At 38.1% G+C, this 24,261-nt stretch overlaps 1 protein-coding gene and 2 long non-coding RNA genes across 3 annotated transcripts; all 3 read right to left on the reverse strand.

The window, feature by feature from the left end:
• Positions 1-494: 494 nt before the first annotated feature.
• LOC120440449 lies at positions 495-1,915 on the reverse strand. Its single transcript, XR_005613260.1, has 5 exons — positions 1,836-1,915; positions 1,611-1,722; positions 1,403-1,493; positions 717-801; positions 495-620 (listed from the first exon to the last, which is right to left on the reverse strand). It is a non-coding gene; the product is annotated as an uncharacterized LOC120440449 (long non-coding RNA).
• Positions 1,916-4,973: 3,058 nt separating this feature from the next.
• On the reverse strand, positions 4,974-7,600 carry LOC120440748 (interleukin-2 receptor subunit beta-like). Its single transcript, XM_039613946.1, has 7 exons — positions 7,492-7,600; positions 7,018-7,226; positions 6,793-6,904; positions 6,585-6,675; positions 5,892-5,976; positions 5,662-5,795; positions 4,974-5,520 (listed from the first exon to the last, which is right to left on the reverse strand). Exons 2-7 carry the CDS (start codon positions 7,106-7,108, stop codon positions 5,299-5,301), a joined length of 735 nt encoding a protein of 244 aa, XP_039469880.1. The 5' UTR covers positions 7,109-7,226; positions 7,492-7,600; the 3' UTR covers positions 4,974-5,298.
• Positions 7,601-11,816: 4,216 nt separating this feature from the next.
• On the reverse strand, positions 11,817-12,412 carry LOC120440560. Its single transcript, XR_005613335.1, has 3 exons — positions 12,192-12,412; positions 11,967-12,078; positions 11,817-11,858 (listed from the first exon to the last, which is right to left on the reverse strand). It is a non-coding gene; the product is annotated as an uncharacterized LOC120440560 (long non-coding RNA).
• Positions 12,413-24,261: the final 11,849 nt, after the last annotated feature.

Below are 24,261 nucleotides of genomic sequence, written 5' to 3' on the forward strand. Positions count from 1 at the left end.
TTAATAATTCTTAACATTGTGACATTATTATTAAGTGCTACCAAAAACCTAAGTTTTACATACATCCCGTACATCGGTGATTTTAAATATCTGGGTACAGGTTGCAATGTGTGCTGTGAAAATTTATAGCAATTCCACGTGGTTACTTTTTTTTATTCTTCCAGCCAGTGACACCCATGATGCAGTGGGGCTCCAGTCACTCCAGGCTCCCTTGCGGTGCTGAAAAACAGACCGCACACGAACGCGTGCCTCGTACCTCTCGCCTCGTATCAGCAAATCTGGCTCCAGCTCTGCCTTGCACTCCTGTCCACATTGAATGCCACTTTTTTTGTGCACAGCAGGATCCTGACACACAGAAAGCAGCGCGGGGTTGAGAATGAATCTTGCTTGGATTCACACAGCCACAGGGTTGTCATTTAAATGTGCACTTTTAAGATCACTTTACACTTAAACTTGTTCACATTGTGTCACAAAATCTAAACTTACACTCCATGACTGATCCTGCTTCTTCCACTGCACTTCACTTCTGTATGAACTGATCCTTTCATGTTTGTGGACTTGGGACAACCAGGAAACAGAGGTGAAGTTGACTTTTGGCTCCGCAGGAGGATTCACCTTTACTGCAAGATCACACACACAGTTGTTTTAGGTCACCATGAATAGCTCGCACTGTAAATCACAAAGAGCAAATATATTATACTGTAGATTACACTCACTATGACAGGATGGCTTGAAGGAAGTAATTCCACTCTTCATTTGGTTGCAGTTCAGATTAAGGGACAACTCATGGAAAGACAGAAACTGGAAAAAAATGTTTGTCAAACTTCAAATTTGATTTAAAGTCACAGATTGGAGTCACAAATAGCCAATCAGACATCAGAGTTGGCATAAACAGAGCAGCCATAAAGAGAGAAGAGATGAAGCTTCTTTAAGACAGATCATGAGTACATGTATCACCGCTCAGTACAAGACTAAAGCGGTGCAGCTTAAACTGTTCAACAGGCAAAAGTCTAGTAAAATAGAAATTAAAATATCAGAAGCAGAAAATGAGAATTAATAGATTCACTTAAAAGGTTTTTTCTATATTTTCAGATTTCATTGCAATTTCACTTTCTTGCCATTAAAAAGAAGCAGGACAAAAGCCACAATTACCTTAAACTTCACTTCAAATACAGAACATGGAAAAGTCAAAGAGCATGATTCTGGCAAAAAACTATTTTAAAGATCCCTGCTCACTGACCCTCTCTCTTTCATTAACTGCGGTATATGTGCTTGATAATTTGGCTAACCAGTTTTAAAATTAATCCAACATCGATCACTACTTAGACTACAAACTGAGATATAGGATATATGATTGTATATCTGGGGCTTGAAAACAATTAGATTTTTTTCACACACTCACAGTGTATTGAATTTTAAAGATCAGGGAGCACTTCTTCCGGGCTGGTCTGGAGACATCAACAGGCTTTAGGTGACAGGAAGCGCTGTAAGAACTGAGAAAAACAAAAAAAACAGTATTAATCTCTTTTTGGTGCACATGATGACAGGTGTGATTTATGTAATGTGAGTATTATGTGTTGAGGATTTCTCTTTGTGACTGAGGTCCTTACAGGCGTCGAGATTTATAGTGAGCATCTATCGTGCATGCAGTGTCATCAGACACGTATTTGCTTTTCCACAAACATGTGATGTTTCTATTGTAGTCAGTGTAGCAAGTGAGATCTGTGAGAATTAAAACAGGAGCGATGGGATGAAAATGAGTAAATGTCAAAAAACAGATTTTAAAGTTAGATATATGATATAAATCAAGAGGGGGGGAAAAAAAGACGACTAACTCTTTGGAAGGCGGGGACACTCCTCACTTTTGCAGACCAGTAGCAGTAGCAGCAGAATAAACAAGGAAAGGGTTTTCTTATTTCTCTCATACTTCAAGTAGTCAGTTTTCTTCCTTAGAGACCGCTGGGATGGTTTGTTTCAAAGTTTAGTCACTCAAAGAGTTGAAGGATTGTACTCACTTCAGTACTGACTGCTTCTTGATTCTCCTGCACAGATAAGTATACATGAATAAAGTAAAACATCATGGGGCTGATAAGATACAGATGTCAGTCTGATTCTTCACTCTTTTTTTGTGCATGCAGTCAAACACAAACACATATAGAAATACATATAAACAAATGCAACAAGAATAAGCAGTCCTATAAACAGGTGATAAAACAGAAGATGTTTCACATCCTGCCTCATTTTGTCTTCTGTGCTTCCACTTACACAGACTAAGAAAACAGTCAACGACTTCAGTCAGTGACTTACCTGCTGGTTGACCTGCGACTGATCTGCTCTCAACTGCTGATTTGATTCCATCTGATATACTGTCAAAGAGCATCATGGGACATCTTTATGTATCACCTGAACCACCGAAAAAATTCAGCTGATTAATAAGGTTGTATTTACTAGTATACCTATAAACATACAGTTCGGTGGAAACCACCTCCTCCTGGGTTTTTCTTTCAGTTTTATCTGTTTTTATTCATTCTTTTTCTTCTTTGACTGAAGCGCAAACTCTCATTTGCTCCAGGATGCAGCATTTTTGAGTGTGCACAGCAACACATACATAAACACAGCGTGTTATGTATATTAATGCATTAGCAGTAGCTGCGTTTGCATGTTAAACACACTGACATTTAAACTGTATTAAAAACAGGATGAACAATTAAATGTGTTTGTTCAGATTTAGTGTTTTGCATCCATGTGCAAGCTAACCTAGAAAAGTTCACCCAAACTTTTCTTTTTATCGTGATCAGTACAAACATGTTAAGTTTAAATGGACAGTGCTGAAGTTTTAGGTTCTCTATGTGTTTAGATTCTTATTTGCATTATATATAAAATCACATATAGTATTTGGACTTTATCTCAAACATATGGCCAGAGTCTGGAAATGATTTTCAGCTAAAATCTATTTCACAGTTAAAACAGTTGATTCTTGCAGGATGTGGAGCAAAAGAGTGGAAGCAGCTCAATCACCTACTTAAGAGCTCCTGAAGCAGACCAGTGTGCCAGGTTAGGGAGTATAGTTAAGAAGGGTTTTAATTTAGATAGTAATGGTTGAAGCTTATGTTATTGGTTTGTTTATAGTACGTGTTGGAAATGTGTATATGTTTGTTATGTGCTCTAATGTTATTGTATGTTTGTTTGTGTGGAGGGTTGTGTTTTCATTTTGATTAGTTAACCCCCATACTTGGGCTAGTCCGGATGCTCACCTGAAAAGGTAGAGTATAAAAGGAAGCCATTTTGTTTTTAGTTGGGGTTTGTGCTGTTAACATGTGCCTTCTTTAATAAAGTGCCAGTCCATGGATATATTTTATTCCAGTCTCGCGTCATATTATTGGAAAGAACCTATGACCGCCGGCCAAAACTGACACGGACGGAGATTGTTAAAGTTGTTAGCATCTAAAGAAGGTTTTTTCAGTATAGCATTGACTGAAGCAATCTTGAATAAGGAGGGAACGATACCGGTGGTGAGTGAAGAGTGAATGATAGCAGAAAGGAAGAGAGGCAGGATTTCACAAGCCCTGTAGGCATAGGGTCAAGATGACATGTGGCAGGCTTTGATTTACATATGAACTCAGAAATGTCAGTTAATGAGGAAGATGAAAAGTGGAAAACGGCTTAAAATGGAGAAAAGGTTCTGGAAGGGGGGGTAGACACAACATTTCAACTGAGTTGCTGGTGGATGTTATTGATTTTTGTAGTCCAGAACAGCATCAGAGAGTTACAGGTTTCAGAAGAGTAGAAGTGTGGTGTATATTGTTGGGGGGCTGAAGAAGTTTGTTGAGAACCAAAAACAAAATCCTTGTGTTACCCTCATAAGAACTGATAATATCTGAGTAGAAGCTTTTTTTGACCTTGTTGATGGAGTCTTTATACTGAAGTACATGGTATTTGTAGATTTCTGCATCAACAGTTAAGCCAGATTTTATATATCTACGCTCTAGCTGCCGAGCTTTGGCCTTCAATGCTCGGAGGTCATAGGTAAACCAGGCAGCAGAGCGAGCTAAGGAAGCAGAGTGGGTTTTTACAGGAACCAGAGAATCAAGGACACTGAGTAAACAATTATTATAATATAACAACAAGTCATCGGGAGTAGAATAGAAGTCCGGAATCTGTATATTGTCCAATCTGGCAGTGAGATTGTCCATATCAATGTTCTTGATGTTGCGGAACCAGATGAGATGGGTTGGTTTGGTAGAAGAGCAGGTGAGAGTTTTGTCTTCACTTAACAAGAAACATGCGTTGTGTGACTATAAAAGTTTATTCTTTTATCATCTTTTGATTCTTTTATTATGAACATACTGTGGCGGAGAACAAATCCCCCTCGTAAAAAAAATAATGTCACAGTTAAAAAACTTGGTAGAACTTTATAATAATATCACACTTTTAAACATTATTGAGGAAATAACAAGTGTTGTTGGGATTAATTTTAACTTTAAGGCTAATACTTGATGATTAGCAACACACATTTGTTGATCCTTTACTGCACACGATGTGTTGTAGAATAGTCTGGATTCACTCTGATGCTGGCAGACATAAACAGGGGGAAGACCCTTCACAGGAATGTGGATGGAGGTTGTGATAGCTACAAGACAACCCCCTTCTTTAACTCTACAGGCCAGACTGGAGAACGACAGGTGGTTGCCATGGTAATGGGAGTGTTGCCTGCAAAAGGGTCATCTCCATATAAGGCTGATATCCAGAGAGGTGCAGAAGAAGAAAGGTGCGAAAGTATCAGACCAAAGGCCACCCTCAACTGATTCCATCAGTCATGTTGACATTCTGTTTCTGTGACCCGCCATAAAAGTCTAGACTACTTGGGTGTGCTGCTCTTTGTTCGTTTGGCTCTCCTGAGTGAGCAAAGAGACACGGCAGCCGTTTTTTAACTTGAGCCTTCAAATGCTTAATAAATTTAAAACAATGCACTTTGAGCATGTTTGTCTTCTCTCTCTCAAAAATGAACCTAACAGTGTGTAATTCATGTTTTATATACAATTACTCCTCCTCAGTATGTCATTTTTAAATACAGATATATTTATACATCTGTTATTGCTACACCATGTACAGCTATCACTGATAGTAACTCACTGTTAGTATGAATTAAACACTTGCTAATACCTTACTGAAACATTAATAATTCTTAACATTGTGACATTATTATTAAGTGCTACCAAAAACCTAAGTTTTACATACATCCCGTACATCTGTGATTTTAAATATCTGGGTACAGGTTGCAATGTGTGCTGTGAAAATTTATAGCAATTCCACATGGTTACTTTTTTTTATTCTTCCAACCAGTGACTCCCATGATGCAGTGGGGCTCCAGTCACTCCAGGCTCCCTTGCGGTGCTGAAAAATAGACCGCACACGAACGCGTGCCTCGTACCTCTCGCCTTGTATCAGCAAATCTGGCTCCAGCTCTGCCTTGCACTCCTGTCCACATTGAATGCCACGTTTTTTGTGCACAGCAGGATCCTGACACACAGAAAGCAGCGCGGGGCTGAGAATGAATCTTGCTTGGATTCACACAGCCACAGGGTTGTCATTTAAATGTGCACTTTTAAGATCACTTTACACTTAAACTTGTTCACATTGTGTCACAAAATCTAAACTTACACTCCATGACTGATCCTGCTTCTTCCACTGCACTACACTTCTGTATGAACTGATCCTTTCATGTTTGTGGACTTGGGACAACCAGGAAACAGAGGTGAAGTTGACTTTTGGCTCCGCAGGAGGATTCACCTTTACTGCAAGATCACACACACAGTTGTTTTAGGTCACCATGAATAGCTCGCACTGTAAATCACAAAGAGCAAATATATTATACTGTAGATTACACTCACTACGACAGGATGGCTTGAAGGAAGTAATTCCACTCTTCATTTGGTTGCAGTTCAGATTAAGGGACAACTCATGGAAAGACAGAAACTGGAAAAAAAATGTTTGTCAAACTTCAAATTTGATTTAAAGTCACAGATTGGAGTCACAAATAGCCAATCAGACATCAGAGTTGGCATAAACAGAGCAGCCATAAAGAGAGAAGAGATGAAGCTTCTTTAAGACAGATCATGAGTACATGTATCACCGCTCAGTACAAGACTAAAGCGGTGCAGCTTAAACTGTTCAACAGGCAAAAGTCTAGTAAAATAGAAATTAAAATATCAGAAGCAGAAAACGAGAATTAATAGATTCACTTAAAAGGTTTTTTCTATATTTTCAGATTTCATTGCAATTTCACTTTCTTGCCATTAAAAAGAAGCAGGACAAAAGCCACAATTACCTTAAACTTCACTTCAAATACAGAACATGGAAAAGTCAAAGAGCATGATTCTGGCAAAAAAACTATTTTTAAAGATCCCTGCTCACTGACCCCTCTCTCTCTTTCATTAACTGCGGTATATGTGCTTGATAATTTGGCTAACCAGTTTTTAAAATTAATCCAACATCGATCACTACTTAGACTACAAACTGAGATATAGGATATATGATTGTATATCTGGGGATTGAAAACAATTAGATTTTTTTCACACACTCACAGTGTATTCAATTTTAAAGATCAGGGAGCACTTCTTCCGGGCTGGTCTGGAGACATCAACAGGCTTTAGGTGACAGGAAGCGCTGTAAGAACTGAGAAAAACAAAAAAAACAGTATTAATCTCTTTTTGGTGCACATGATGACAGGTGTGATTTATGTAATGTGAGTATTATGTGTTGAGGATTTCTCTTTGTGACTGAGGTCCTTACAGGCGTCGAGATTTATAGTGAGCATCTATCGTGCATGCAGTGTCATCAGACACGTATTTGCTTTTCCACAAACATGTGATGTTTCTATTGTAGTCAGTGTAGCAAGTGAGATCTGTGAGAATTAAAACAGGAGCGATGGGATGAAAATGAGTAAATGTCAAAAAACAGATTTTAAAGTTAGATATATGATATAAATCAAGAGGGGGGGAAAAAAAGACGACTAACTCTTTGGAAGGCGGGGACACTCCTCATTTTTGCAGACCAGTAGCAGTAGCAGCAGAATAAACAAGGAAAGGGTTTTCTTATTTCTCTCCATACTTCAAGTAGTCAGTTTTCTTCCTTAGAGACCGCTGGGATGGTTTGTTTCCAAAGTTTAGTCACTCAAAGAGTTGAAGGATTGTACTCACTTCAGTACTGACTGCTTCTTGATTCTCCTGCACAGATAAGTATACATGAATAAAGTAAAACATCATGTGGCTGATAAGATACAGATGTCACTCTGATTCTTCACTCTTTTTTTGTGCATGCAGTCAAACACAAACACATATAGAAATACATATAAACAAATGCAACAAGAATAAGCAGTCCTATAAACAGGTGATAAAACAGAAGATGTTTCACATCCTGCCTCATTTTGTCCTCTGTGCTTCCACTTACACAGACTAAGAAAACAGTCAACGACTTCAGTCAGTGACTTACCTGCTGGTTGACCTGCGACTGATCTGCTCGCAACTGCTGATTTGATTCCATCTGATATACTGTCAAAGAGCATCATGGGACATCTTTGCGTATCACCTGAACCACCCGAAAAAATTCAGCTGATTAATAAGGTTGTATTTACTAGTATACCTATAAACATACAGTTCGGTGGAAACCACCTCCTCCTGGGTTTTTCTTTCAGTTTTATCTGTTTTTATTCATTCTTTTTCTTCTTTGACTGAAGTACAAACTCTCAGTTCCTCCAGGATGCAGCATTTTTGAGTGTGCACAGCAACACATACATAAACACAGCGTGTTATGTATATTAATGCATTAGCAGTAGCTGCGTTTGCATGTGAAACACACTGACATTTAAACTGTATTAAAAACAGGATGAACAATTAAATGTGTTTGTTCAGATTTAGTGTTTTGCATCCATGTGCAAGCTAACCTAGAAAAGTTCACCCAAACTTTTCTTTTTATCGTGATCAGTACAAACATGTTAAGTTTAAATGGACAGTGCTGAAGTTTTAGGTTCTCTATGTGTTTAGATTCTTATTTGCATTATATATAAAATCACATATAGTATTTGGACTTTATCTCAAACATATGGCCAGAGTCTGGAAATGATTTTCAGCTAAAATCTATTTCACAGTTAAAACAGTTGATTCTTGCAGGATGTGGAGCAAAAGAGTGGAAGCAGCTCAATCACCTACTTAAGAGCTCCTGAAGCAGACCAGTGTGTCAGGTTAGGGAGTATGGTTAAGAAGGGTTTTAATTTAGATAGTAATGGTTGAAGCTTATGTTATTGGTTTGTTTATAGTACGTGTTGGAAATGTGTATATGTTTGTTATGTGCTCTAATGTTATTGTATGTTTGTTTGTGTGGAGGGTTGTGTTTTCATTTTGATTAGTTAACCCCATACTTGGGCTAGTCCGGATGCTCACCTGAAAAGGTAGAGTATAAAAGGAAGCCATTTTGTTTTTAGTTGGGGTTTGTGCTGTTAACATGTGCCTTCTTTAATAAAGTGCCAGTCCATGGATATATTTTATTCCAGTCTTGCGTCATATTATTGAAAGAAACCTATGACCGCCGCCAAAACTGACACGGACGGAGATTGTTAAAGTTGTTAGCATCTAAAGAAGGTTTTTCAGTATAGCATTGACTGAAGCAATCTTGAATAAGGACGGAACGATACCGGTGGTGAGTGAAGAGTGAATGATAGCAGAAAGGAAGAGAGGCAGGATTTCACAAGCCCTGTAGGCATAGGGTCAAGATGACATGTGGCAGGCTTTGATTTACATATGAACTCAGAAATGTCAGTTAATGAGGAAGATGAAAAGTGGAAAACGGCTTAAAATGGAGAAAAGGTTCTGGAAGGGGGGGTAGACACAACATTTCAACTGAGTTGCTGGTGGATGTTATTGATTTTTGTAGTCCAGAACAGCATCTGAGAGTTACAGGTTTCAGAAGAATAGAAGTGTGGTGTAAATTGTTGGGGGGCTGAAGAAGTTTGTTGAGAACCAAAAACAAAATCCTTGTGTTACCCTCATAAGAACTGATAATACCTGAGTAGAAGCTTTGTTTGACCTTGTTGATGGAGTCTTTATACTGAAGTACATGGTATTTGTAGATTTCTGCATCAACAGTTAAGCCAGATTTTATATATCTACGCTCTAGCTGCCGAGCTTTGGCCTTCAATGCTCGGAGGTCATAGGTAAACCAGGCAGCAGAGCGAGCTAAGGAAGCAGAGTGGGTTTTTACAGGAACCAGAGAATCAAGGACATTGAGTAAACAATTATTATAATATAACAACAAGTCATCGGGAGTAGAATAGAAGTCCGGAATCTGTATATTGTCCAATCTGGCAGTGAGATTGTCCATATCAATGTTCTTGATGTTGCGGAACCAGATGAGATGGGTTGGTTTGGTAGAAGAGCAGGTGAGAGTTTTGTCTTCACTTAACAAGAAACATGCGTTGTGTGACTATAAAAGTTTATTCTTTTATCATCTTTTGATTCTTTTATTATGAACATACTGTGGTGGAGAACAAATCCCCCTCGCAGAAAAAATAATGTCACAGTTAAAAAACTTGGTAGAACTTTATAATAATATCACACTTTTAAACATTATTGAGGAAATAACAAGTGTTGTTGGGATTAAATTTTATCTTTAAGGCTAATACTTGATGATTAGCAACACACATTTGTTGATCCTTTACTGCACACGATGTGTTGTAGAATAGTCTGGATTCACTCTGATGCTGGCAGACATAAACAGGGGGAAGACCCTTCACAGGAATGTGGATGGAGGTTGTGATAGCTACAAGACAACCCCCTTCTTTAACTCTACAGGCCAGACTGGAGAACGACAGGTGGTTGCCATGGTAATGGGAGTGTTGCCTGCAAAAGGGTCATCTCCATATAAGGCTGATATCCAGAGAGGTGCAGAAGAAGAAAGGTGCGAAAGTATCAGACCAAAGGCCACCCTCAACTGATTCCATCAGTCATGTTGACATTCTGTTTCTGTGACCCGCCATAAAAGTCTAGACTACTTGGGTGTGCTGCTCTTTGTTCGTTTGGCTCTCCTGAGTGAGCAAAGAGACACGGCAGCCGTTTTTTAACTTGAGCCTTCAAATGCTTAATAAATTTAAAACAATGCACTTTGAGCATGTTTGTCTTCTCTCTCTCAAAAATGAACCTAACAGTGTGTAATTCATGTTTTATATACACAATTACTCCTCCTCAGTATGTCATTTTTAAATGCAGATATATTTATACATCTGTTACTGCTACACAATGTACAGCTATCACTGATAGTAACTCACTGTTAGTATGAATTAAACACTTGCTAATACCTTACTAAAACATTAATAATTCTTAACATTGTGACATTATTATTAAGTGCTACCAAAAACCTAAGTTTTACATACATCCCGTACATCTGTGATTTTAAATATCTGGGTACAGGTTGCAATGTGTGCTGTGAAAATTTATAGCAATTCCACGTGGTTACTTTTTTTTATTCTTCCTGCTGGTGACTCCCATGATGCAGTGGGGCTCCAGTCACTCCAGGCTCCCATGCGGTGCTGAAAAATAGACCGCACACGAACGCGTGCCTCGTACCTCTCGCCTCGTATCAGCAAATTTGGATTCAGCTCTGCCTTGCACTCCTGTCCACATTGAATGCCACTTTTTTTGTGCACAGCAGGATCCTGACACACAGAAAGCAGCGCGGGGTTGAGAATGAATCTTGCTTGGATTCACACAGCCACAGGGTTGTCATTTAAATGTGCACTTTTAAGATCACTTTACACTTAAACTTGTTCACATTGTGTCACAAAATCTAAACTTACACTCCATGACTGATCCTGCTTCTTCCACTGCACTTCACTTCTGTATGAACTGATCCTTTCATGTTTGTGGACTTGGGACAACCAGGAAACAGAGGTGAAGTTGACTTTTGGCTCCGCAGGAGGATTCACCTTTACTGCAAGATCACACACACAGTTGTTTTAGGTCACCATGAATAGCTCACATTGTAAATCACAAAGAGCAAATATATTATACTGTAGATTACACTCACTATGACAGGATGGCTTGAAGGAAGTAATTACACTCTTCATTTGGTTGCAGTTCAGATTAAGGGACAACTCATGGGAAGGCAGAAACTGGAAAAAAATGTTTGTCAAATTTCAAATTTGATTTAAAGTCACAGATTGGAGTCACAAATAGCCAATCAGACATCAGAGTTGGCATAAACAGAGCAGCCATAAAGAGAGAAGAGATGAAGCTTCTTTAAGACAGATAATGAGTACATGTATCACCGCTCAGTACAAGACTAAAGCGGTGCAGCTTAAACTGTTCAACAGGCAAAAGTCTAGTAAAATAGAAATTAAAATATCAGAAGCAGAAAACGAGAATTAATAGATTCACTTAAAAGGTTTTTTCTATATTTTCAGATTTCATTGCAATTTCACTTTCTTGCCATTAAAAAGAAGCAGGACAAAAGCCACAATTACCTTAAACTTCACTTCAAATACAGAACATGGAAAAGTCAAAGAGCATGATTCTGGCAAAAAAACATTTTTAAAGATCCCTGCTCACTGACCCCTCTCTCTCTTTCATTAACTGCAGTATATGTGCTTGATAATTTGGCTAACCAGTTTTTAAAATTAATCCAACATCGATCACTACTTAGACTACAAACTGAGATATAGGATATATGATTGTATATCTGGGGCTTGAAAACAATTAGATTTTTTTCACACACTCACAGTGTATTCAATTTTAAAGATCAGGGAGCACTTCTTTAGGGCTGGTCTGGAGACATCAACAGGCTTTAGGTGACAGGAAGCGCTGTAAGAACTGAGAAAAACAGTATTAATCTCTTTTTGGTGCACAAGATGACAGGTGTGATTTATGTAATGTGAGTATTATGTGTTGAGGATTTCTCTTTGTGACTGAGGTCCTTACAGGCGTCGAGATTTATAGTGAGCATCTATCGTGCATGCAGTGTCATCAGACACGTATTTGCTTTTCCACAAACATGTGATGTTTCTATTGTAGTCAGTGTAGCAAGTGAGATCTGTGAGAATTAAAACAGGAGCGATGGGATGAAAATGAGTAAATGTCAAAAAACAGATCTTAAAGTTAGTTATATGATATAAATCAAGAGGGGGGGGAAAGAAGACGACTAACTCTTTGGAAGGCGGGGACACTCCTCACTTTTGCAGACCAGTAGCAGTAGCAGCAGAATAAACAAGGAAAGGGTTTTCTTGTTTCTCTCCATACTTCAAGTAGTCAGTTTTCTTCCTTAGAGACCGCTGGGATGGTTTGTTTCCAAAGTTTAGTCACTCAAAGAGATGAAGGATTGTACTCACTTCAGTACTGACTGCTTCTTGATTCTCCTGCACAGATAAGTATACATGAATAAAGTAAAACATCGTGGGGCTGATAAGATACAGATGTCAGTCTGATTCTTCACTCTTTTTTTATGCATGCAGTCACACACAAACACATATAGAAATACATATAAACAAATGCAACAAGAATAAGCAGTCCTATAAACAGGTGATAAAACAGAAGATGTTTCACATCCTGCCTCATTTTGTCCTCTGTGCTTCCACTTCCACAGACTAAGAAAACAGTCAACGACTTCGGTCAGTGACTTACCTGCTGGTTGACCTGCGACTGATCTGTTCGCAACTGCTGATTTGATTCCCTCTTATATACTGACAAAGAGCGTCATGGGACATCTTTGCGTATCACCTGAACCGCCCGAAAAAACAAAACAAAACAAACAACAACAACAACAAAAAGGAAGGTTTAATTTTGTAATACGTCACTGCCAGAAATCGAGACGAGCTCTTGAATACACAAAACTCCTCTGACGAACATTTGAACTACTGAAAGTTGATCTTCCTTTCTAAATGTTTAACGTTAAGTCTTTACTTTCCTCTAATCCGATTATTCAGCTGATTAATAAGGTTGTATTTAATAGTATATCTTTAAACATACAGTTCGGTGGAAACTGGCTCCTTCTGGGTTTTTCTTTCAGTTTTATCTGTTTTCATTCATTCTTTTTCTTCTTTGACTGAAGTACAAACTCTCATTTCCTCAAGGATGCAGCATTTTTGAGTGTGCACAGCAACACATACAAAAACACAGTGTGTTATGTATATTAATGCATTAGCAGTAGCTGCGTTTGCATGTGAAACACACTGACATTTAAACTGTATTAAAAACAGGATGAAAAACTAAATGTGTTTGTTCAGATTTAGTGTTTTTTATCCATGTGCAAGCTAACCTAGAAAAGTTCACCCAAACTTTTCTTGTTATCGTGATCAGTACAAACATGTTAAGTTTAAATGGACAGTGCTGAAGTTTTAGGTTCTCTGTGTGTTTAGATTCTTATTTGCATTATATATAAAATCACATATAGTATTTGGACTTTATCTCAAACATATGGCCAGAGTCTGGAAATGATTTTCAGCTAAAATCTATTTCACAATTTAAAACAGTTGATTTTAACAAGAACTTGTTCTGACAGATATATAAATGCTGAACTGCAGTAACAATAATCTCTAGCAGATGGCTAAAACACGTCAAATAAATTATAATTTGGGTGTTGTGATTTATATATAGCCAGTCATAGTCAGATTCATGTTAAGTGCCTTAAATTAAACTTTTTCTCTTAGACTTTTTCAGGTAACACTAGTAATACTTTTCTACATCAGCTATTATGACTGCTGGAGTTCCACAGGGTTCTATCTTGGGGTCTTTTTTTCTTTGTACATGCCCCCTCTAGGTCACATTATTTGCCAACATAACATCCTTTTTCATTGCAATGCATTAGGTTTACGATTTGAATTTTGGAAATCACTGTTTCATATGGATTCATGTCGGAAAATGGTTGGCCTGCATTTTATTATGGTTAAGGCAGTCCAAAACAGAGATCATATTCTTTGGCTCTCAACTATTAACTGAAGAAGCTGAAGAATAACCTGGGAGTTTTATAACTCCTTAAAACACAGGCTAGGAACCTTGGGATAATCTCTGACACAGATCTGAAATTTTACAGACAAATAAATGCGGCAGTCAACAGCCCTTTGTTTTTGCTTAAACAAAGTGCTGTTTAAGCAATTCTGTCATGGATTGCTGTGTGAAGGCAGGTGACAAGGACCCAAACGCAGGACTCAAAGAGGCAAACATGAAGTCAAAACAGCTTTAATGCTGACCTCTTAAGTAACAAAACCAAAGATACAAAAATGCAGGCAGGCAGGCAGAACACACAGCGGGAGGTGGTGAACCAACAATCTCTGAGTCTGCTTCTCAGTTGCTCATGGTCATCCTGCTGTTGAGGCTTATTTCAGAAGGAGCTTGTAATTTTGTTGTTGCAACAAAACGATGGAAGGACCCCCCCAAATGACATCGGCAAAGCATCAACTGGGAAACATTTTCTGTCAAGCTTTTGGAAACTGATGATTTCTGGAACTGTGATTGGAGGATTGGTTTCTGTGTTATTGTTCATTGTCTGAATTATTAAAAGCACTGCATTACTACAATGTCAGAGCCCAGCCATATTTATCTATGAGGCCAGATGAAACTGTTCATTTAGTCCAATATAAGTATATCTTATAGACATAAAGGTCTGGATGAGTCGGGCACAACTAAACTTATTGTAATGACAATTTGTACAAAATACAGACTTTCTAAGTGGAGTATAATTACTTTGAATCATGACTTTTCTTCTTTTTTTCTCTGATATCGATGTTTTAGCCCCTCTCACCATTTTCACAGAGGTGTGAGGCACCTTCCGTCTTCTGACTTTTGGACTTCCCCTGACTCAAAACCTCTTATCTCTTTCTTTCTTTGCAAGAAAATGACTACAATCTGCAAAAATGCACACAAAATGTCAAACCACATCCGAACTCAAAAATAAGTTTGTTTCTATTACGAAAAACAGTCATTTGGTATTCAGAATAATATTTCCTTCCCTTTTCACCTTTTTTCTTCACATTAGTGTTTGAGGAGGATTTGAGGCCACATCTTCTAACAGGTGGTAAAGAAGCTAGTCTCAGCCCTGCTAACATTTTATACAAAACCTCATTCTGGTACGTATCATGAACATTAATGATAATATTTCTTAACAACCACCTTGATTACTGACTGAAACCCATATTTGATATCTGTTTACTGGAGCTCTTCATATGAAAGATCCTAATGCAAATGGAGGAGGCCAACATTAAGATGATCAAGCTAAATTAAACTACCACATAGATTTACTGATTTTGCCATGCTAGTTACTTGGCATGAAAGACCACTGACAGCTAAAGTACTGGAGGAGGAGGAGTGGCCTTGTATGTGGACAAATCCTTGAAATTTAATATGGTGGATAAGATGACGATGGTGATTGATAATGTACTGGAATGTATTATAGTTGAAATTTGTAAAGAAAAAAGTAAAAATGTAATCATTAGCTGTATATACAGAGCTCCAGGTAGTAGTATTGGGACATTTATTGAAATAGCTCACAAAACACTTCTCATTTGTGGAGATCTCAATATTGATTTGCTAAACCCAAATAAACATAAAACCACTGACGAATTTATAAACACAATGTACTGTATGAACCTATTCCCTAAAATTACTAGACCTACCAGGATCACATCACATTGTGCAACTCTCATAGACAATATTTTTACAAATGACATTGAAAATAAGACTGTAAGTGGACTCCTGATTAACGACATAAGTGACCATCTTCCAGTTTTTACAATCTATGATAGGAATTACAAGATCAATAAAATGGACAGTAAAAAAGAGTACAGACGAGTAAGAGCAGAAGAAAGAATGAATGCATTTAAAAAAGATTTATTGAAACAGAACTGGGGTGAAGTATATCAGGAACATGACGTTAATAGTGCGTATAATGAATTCCTTAGAATATTTACATTATTGTACAATACCAACTGTCCATATAGTAGGAAACATAAATATATGGACTGTCCATGGATAACAAAAGGTCTGCAAAATGCACGTGTAAAGAAAAATGCTCTATACAGAGATTTCTTAAGAAAGATGCAGATGCAGAAATCAGATACAAAAGATATAAAAATAGGTTAACTAATATACTTAGATATAGTAAAAAGGAATACTATATGAAGCAATTACATATAAATAGAAATAATATTAAAAGATTACGGGAAATACTGAACAGTGTTATAAAATGTGGGGCTGGACAAAAGAACTATCCTAAGTATTTCATTTGTAATGACCATGAAGAATACAATATGGATGTTGTGGCAAATGGTCTCAATGAATTCTTTGTAACTGCTGGACCAAATTTAGCAAGAACAATCACTGATCCTGGGGAAGCACAGGAAAAACCGCATACACTGATAGACAGAAATCCATATTCTATGTTTCTCACAGCCATTGATGAAAATGAAGTTTTTGAAATGGTCAAAAAATGTAAAAATAAGAAATCTTTGGATTGTAATGATATTGATATGATAGTGGTTAAAAGAGTAATTGAGGCTATTATAAAACCGTTTACATACATCTGTAATTTATCATTTCAAACTGGTCAATTTCCAGACAGAATGAAAATAGCAAAAGTTATACCTCTATACAAATCTGGCAACAAACACCAATTCACAAACTACAGGCCTGTCTCTTTACTACCTCAATTCTCAAAAATTATTGAAAAACTGTTTAACAACCGACTGGAAAAATTTATAGATAATCATAAACTACTCACTGAGAGTCAGTACGGATTCAGATCAAGCAGATCAACATTATTGGCACTATTAGATTCAATAGAATACGTCACAAATTCCATAGACAAAAAGCAATATGTGGCTGGGTTATTCATAGACTTGACAAAGGCATTTGACACTATGCTTCCTGTCTATTAAATAACTCCGGACCCAATCTAAAACTACCCCTCTGACACTATAACGTTCCAGTTTTCTTATTAATATATCATGATGTAGTTTGTGAAATTAAATGGTGGTTGCTCCTGTTACGACCCCCTCTGCTAGGCGTCAGGGGAGGAGTAACATACACAAGCCCCGAACACAATACTGAGTAAAGAAGGGTTTTAATAACAAACTTTAAACAGAAAACCGACAGGGCTGTTCAACAGACCGCTGGGCAAACAATTATTATATAAAGACGAAAGAAAAGACAAGAGTAAAAGCTAAAGGTTAACTAAGGCAAGCTGGCGGCACACAAAATAAACGCTAAGAGTAAACTAAGGCGAGCCAGCATCACAATATTCTACTCACAGCCAGCTAGCAGCTCAAAGCTCTAAACAGGCTAAGTTCAAGCATGCACCAAGGTTTGTCAAAGTTCAGCAATATGAACAAGTTTAACAAAGGTTGACGAGGGAAGCACGAAGGGCAAACAGCATGTTCAGTCCTAAGCAGCTGCCACTGAGTGAAGGACTTCCAGCCTTTTGTATTCCCCGGTAAATGCAGGCAGCCGTGTCATTGGTCCGTCATGTTCAAGGCTCCTGCAGCAGCCAATGGTGTGAGTGGTCTGGCACACTCTGATCTGCATGTAGTTGAGGCGGGCATAGGTCCGGGGCCAGCCAATCCCCCATGAGTCCTGGAACACTGATTTCCATAGAGGAAGGCGGGGCCACCTGAGGCCAGAGGCCGTAACACTCCTTATGTATGGACATTGCTTGTGGTGTACCCCAAGGGTCAGTTTTGGGTCCAAAATTCTTCAACTTATACATTGGACACTTTACAGAGGTCGTTAAAGTATTAAAAATGGTACTCTTTGCTGACCATACAAACTTTTTTTTCTCTGGTGATGATCTGCAGAATTTATTGGAGGATATGACTAATGAAATAGGTAAAGTGAAGTTCTGGCTTGATAAAAACAAACTATCATTAAATTTGAATAAATCTAAACTTGTGTTATTTGGAAACAGTAGTTTAAATACAAATGCTAAGATTCAAATAAATGGTGTTCATATTGAAAGAGTCAGTGAAAATAAATTTCTGGGGGTAATAATAGATGAAAAACTTAACTGGAGAGCTCACGTAAGATATATTCATTCCAAAGTATCACGAAGCATTGCGATACTAAACAAGGCAAAGCAGGTATTAGACAGAACATCACTTCATATTCTATACTGTTCACTGGTTTCACCATACTTAAGCTATTGTGCAGAGGTCTGGGGCAACAACTATATAACGACATTACATTCACTTTTTACTCTTCAAAAAAAGCAATTCGAATCATCCACAATGTAGGTTATAGGGAACATACAAACTCACTATTTTTGCAGTCTGAAATATTGAAAATTGCCGATTTAGTGAAATTCCAAACAGCAAAAATTCTATTCAAAGCAAAAAATAAAGAACTGCCAGGTAATATTCAGAGTATGTTTTTTATGAAAGAAGGAAGTTATAATTTAAGGGGTTTTTGTAACTTCAAAACAGGGAAGGTACGTACCACAAGAAAAAGCTTTTGTGTTTCTGTGCATGGAGTGAAACTGTGGAACAGTTTGAATAGGGAATTAAAGCAATGTCCAAACATAAAACAGTTCAAAAAGAGTTATAAAAATATGATCTTCTCAAACTATAAAGAAAGGGAAAATATTGAAATTAAGTGAATGTCTCTATTTTAAAAATTTCATGATGTGATATCATAGTATATATTATATCAGAAATCTATTCACTATTTTTATTACAGATTATATCAGTGAGGAAGCTGACTAAATATTAACTGATAACTTATGGCAAAGGGGTGGGATTAAATAAGCGTGTACTTCTTCCCACTCCCTTTCAACATGTAAATGAATCAGAACGGTAGCAATATTGAAATGTATTGACTATTGTATAGTATTTTTTCTCTCTCTTATTTTCTTTACTAAATGTACCTGTATATTGTTTACATGTTTGAAATAAATTAACAATAACAATACTTGATGATAGAATTGCATGGTGAAAAAACAGAAGAAGAAAAAAACAATTCACATAATAAAAACCAAGTAACCTTTGTTACCTTAATTTCATGCCTTTACTTTTTCTGTCATGGTAAATGGCCTGTATTTGTATAGCGCTTTACTTAGTCCCTAAGGACCTCAAAGTGCTTTACACTACATTCAGTCATCCACTCATTCACACACTGGTGATGGCAAGCTACATTGTAGCCACAGCTGCCCTGGGGCGCACTGACAGAGACAAGGCTGCCGAACACTGGCACCACCGGGCCCTCTGACCACCACCAGTAGGCAACAGGTGAAGTGTCTTGCCCAAGGACACAACAACCAAGACTGTCTGAGCCGGGGCTCGAACCGGCAACCTTCCAATTACAAGACGAACTGCCAACTCTTGAGCCACGATCACCCCATGGATTGCTGTATGAAGGCAGGAGACGAGGACCCAAACGCAGGATTGAAAGAGGCAAACATGAAGTCAAAACAGCTTTAATGCTGACCTCTTAAGTAACAAAACCAGGCAGGCAGGCAGCGGGAGAGGGTGAACCAACATTAATGGCATGACACTGAACACAGGAGGACACACTATAAATACACAGACAGGAACATGAGGGAACGAGGAACAGCTGACCTAATGAGACCTTAGACCTAATGAGACAGAGGAAGCAAAACTAGAAACACTCACATAACACATGGACCTTCAAAATAAAACAGTAAATCCATGGACAGAACTCAGAGGTACAACACCGACAGAGAACGGCGGGAACACAGAGTACAGGGACCTGAGAGACATGAGACATTACTGACTGGGGAACAAGAGAATTAACACAAGGGCGGAACTAAACCTAAAATCTAGAATTCACAATCTCAGCAGAACAAGAGAAACAGAAACCAAAACCCCAACAGTCATAAACCATGAACCAAAAGGAAAACAGACATCAAATGTATGAGGCAAGTAATAAGAATTATGTAGCAAAGAAAAAAAAAAACTATAATATAGATTCCTGAAAGTAGCCACCCATTGCTTTGTTGAAAGCGCTGCAAACCCCTGGCCTTCTTTTAATAAGCTTCATGATTTAGTCACACCTGTTTCCCTTTACAGGTGTGCCTTGTCAGGCCAGGTTGGTACCCTGCTGACAGCCCGATTTCACAACTGTTAGAATTCATATTATGGCAAGAACCAATCAGCTAAGTAAAAAAAAAAAAAATGACAGTCCATCATTACATTAAGAAGGTCCTGTCTTTATTCATTCATCCATTTTGTGCCACTTATCCGGGTTTGTGTTATGGTCTGTCAGTTGCTTTGTGTACTAACTCTTAGAATTTAGTATTAGAATTTACTGAATTCCTTTCCTCCCAGTCTTCATCAGATTATCTGCCAGTTTTGTATGGTAAACAGACTAAACCAAGTTAATTTTGTGAAACTTACCTTTTGTGTTCTAGCAGTCCTTTTCCTCCTCTTCCAGTATCTCCTCATTGACTGTAGGAGTACTCCTCCTTTTCCATCTCATCACATGGACCCTTCAATGATTACTTACCGCTTCACCTGCCTACCTACGCTCCAACAACTTCATCCTCAGCAAGTCACCACCCTGCAGACCCAAACCCCTTCTGGACGTTGCCTTCTAATAAATCAAGTAAGCAACCTGGATCAGTCTTTTTTTGTCTTTATGGATTTTTGGATGTTTTGGGATTAACTCATCCTGTGTCCTTCTCCCTAGACAACTCACCTCCGCTACCTGTACATTTTCCCAGAGCATTGTGAAAGCCCTATTGGTCGAAAACAAAGTCCTGGGTCTGCCTGGGTGCCTCTTCCTGTTCAGACTTATGGTGTTTATGGTAGGATATTACAAAAAGAAGTAAACTATTCATTCAAATATAGAAAGCTGCTGGTTGCAGTGGTGACACTAATGGTATGTTCTGACTATATTATTACTTAACAACTGATTTATTGTACGCTTCAAATCCTAAGTGTTAGCAAGTGCTACATGGTGGTATATATGATAGGACTTCTAATTGCGATATTAAATAAATAGTCTGACTAAAGTCTCAGGAGAAATCCTTACAAAGAAAATATGACTAATAAACATGTTTAAGACATTTACAGGCTCATCATTTGGAGAACTAGTTTCATGACTTTATTCAGAGAATTAACTGCTGACTGCATGTATCTGCATAATTTCTGGTAGGTTTTGAAACAGTTACTGATTAAATGTGAACGTCAATCTGCGGTTTGTTCTGAATGGACAGATCTTAGTCATAATAATACACGTAACAGAAAAAAGAAAATATGAGGAGGGTGGAAAATGGCTTCAGTGGCTTGCGTCACTATTTCATACTCCTACTGTAAACCAAGGCAGGAAACCGTCAGAGAAAATAGCTTCGTTGTAAATTTGGCTGCATTAAAACATATTCAGTGTGAAACACTGGAACAAGTAATTGTCACAATCATTTTTCCTGTATGAAGAATTTATTTTAATAAGTTAAATTACTTAATTACTTACTTAAAATTAGCATGTGAGTCTAGCCTAGTTTGGCTCTTAGAATACTTTAATCAATGAATTTCTGAATTGTTACCTGATAAGTGACTGGAAAATATGACATCCTACAATAAAAAAAAAGTTTATATCTACTAAATTACCTAAAATAGTATATCATCATCATTACTTAAAACTTTCCACTGTCTTGTCTTACTATAAAATTTCAATTAAAATACACTATTATTAGTTTTTTCTACGGAGGCTTAAATGGTTCTCAGGCAGTTATTGCAGCAGGTCATTTACATCAGCGGTCCCCAACCCCTGGGTCACGAACCAGTACCAGGCTGCGAGAGTTGAGGCTCGGGTGTGAATGGTTATGGTTTTCAGGGTTTTTATTGCTAATTTTTTAATCGTTTTTATCGTTGACTCTGTTTCCCTGGGTCTTTTCCCGTGTGTTATGAATAAATCTTCTTTTCTGTGGTACCGGTACTGGTTTTCTTTTGTTGTATTTATCTGCAACACCTTCAAGGCCGGTCTGTGAAAATATTGTCAGACATAAAACGGTCCATGGCGCAAAAAAGGTTGGGGACCGCTGGTCTAGTACACAGGTACTGCATAATCAGACACAGAGTCGTTATTATCATTATACAAAATGCACAACTGCAGAAAGAAAGCAATCTCTTAAAATGTTTTTTTATGTGCAACAAAAAAGAGAAGGCATACACTTCAGTTTTCATTTATTTATTATGGCAACAGCCGTTTGGTTTTTATCAGTATGTGTTTTAGCTTTTATTGTCTTGTATGGCCACCCAAAGGGTAATAGCTGGAACAGGAGATGTGTCTTTTGGATGCTGTGGCCTTTACTGTGGCAGTGGGACCCGTGCCTTCAGCATGGTGGTGTTGTGGTCAAAGTGCAGGCAAAGAAACTTGAAAACTTGACATATATGGGCTGAGGGTCAGACCTGTACTCTTATTTCTTTAGCTTTTCTGGCGTTGAGGACCAGGTCGTTTTTGCTGCGCCATGGTGACAGTTTCATAATGACTGGTGTGAGATCCACTGGCCAGCAGCCATTTAGAAAGCTGTTTCCCCCCCCCCGGACAGGGATGACGGTTGAGTACTTCAGACAGGAAGGGACAGTGGTCTGTGCTAAGGAAAGGTTGAATAATTAAGACCTCTGTGAGCTGGTCAGCTGGTGTTGGCCGGTAGATGAGATGTAGGTTTTTTTTATGTTTGAAGCGGACGAAGGAGTAGTTCAAACTCAGAGCCGTGAATAGCAGAGGAGTTGGAGTCAGTGATATTTCGGACCCTCATTCCAATACAGTTTGTAACAGATCTGATAATGGATATAAGTTAATTAAGCCTGGACTCAAGAGGCATGTAACCCTACATGACTTCAGGTTTTTTATGCAAATTATCAACACGTATGGTATCCACCTAAACAGACACAACCAATCCACAAACTCTCCCGACTTCATGTAACCGGGTAAACAAAGCCTGGTTAGCTAGCTGAGCTCTCACAGACTCCAAAACATCAGGTTTCACTACGCTCTGACCAAAATTCACTGAACCAGGCACAAAAGAAAACCACAAAAAATGCGTAGCGTAGCAAATTTGCTAACACAAAGTGTCGCTTACCGTGCCGGTTTCCTCCGTTGTTTTCACCCCTGTAGCTCTGATAATGGCTGTCAGTCATTTTATTTTTTTTGTAGAAATGTCACTAAAATCTGGAACCACTCTAAACCCTCATTATAAGAAATAATTTGGCTGCCTGGAAGAACCTGCACAAGACCTGTATGTCTCTTGGATCCTGATTATTTTTTTCATCTTCTGTTTTGTTGTGTGTCCACAGCCTTTTTGATCAAAAGTTGACATGGTCCCTCCTTTAGATGAGGTGGTAACTGTACTTAAATCTATACTTGACTATTTGTTTTTCTGACAACTCTTTACTTTTACTACCTACATTTTTTAACAAAGATCAGTAGTTTCTACTCATATTTTTAAACCGGATTTGTTACTCCAGGTTTATTTATAGCGTTTATATTCAGGGGTTAAAGTGGGCTGGGAGGAGTGCAGGTGTCTGCATTTTGTGGTTGCAATACTTCAAAATCTAGTTAGCTCTACAGAAGAAGAGGAAACAGGAAGGGAGACGTGTTTTTAAGTGGCAAGTTATTTCAAATTCAACATTGTGTTGCTAGCTAAAGGCCCAGCTGCTTTACTTCACGGGGTGGGGGGGTTAGATTTAAAGGTAAAGACTGCTCAGTGACACTTGATAAACTTGTATTGGATCTGTATAGGAAGTGTTTTGATTATGTATCTTCATGTTGTGAAACTCCTGCAAAACAAAGCCATACTAACTTGGTATTATTCAAGTGCTCCACTTTGACCGACATGGGGTTTTGGGGTTGTTTTTGTTGGGGGGGGGTATAGAATTGACCTCAGTCCTGGTCATGAAAACCAACATTTAATTCATATTCAGAACTTTAATCCTTTAAATGCCACTTAAATCAAATAATGCTAAGGATTTATAAATGGAGAAATGCATTTCTTTTTTTTTCAAAATAATACATGCAACCTGATTTATACTTGACCATCACTTCAGCTCAATGTATATCAGTAATTAATAGTATCAATGATTGTGACGGAGTTGCACCGTCCCGGGCCGCAAACAGCTGATCTGAGCACATACACCCACCACCACCATTAGTCTACTATTATCGTGCTGGGTTACCGTGGCTGCACGTCTTTTAGTCGACCGGGCAGATAAACAAAAAAGGGGTGAGAGGTATATTTTGAGCGGCAGAGACGGTGGCCAACATATTTTTTTTGCTT

The sequence above is a fragment of the Oreochromis aureus genome, linkage group 6 (genome assembly GCF_013358895.1).
Source record: "Oreochromis aureus strain Israel breed Guangdong linkage group 6, ZZ_aureus, whole genome shotgun sequence".
NCBI lineage: Eukaryota > Metazoa > Chordata > Actinopteri > Cichliformes > Cichlidae > Oreochromis > Oreochromis aureus.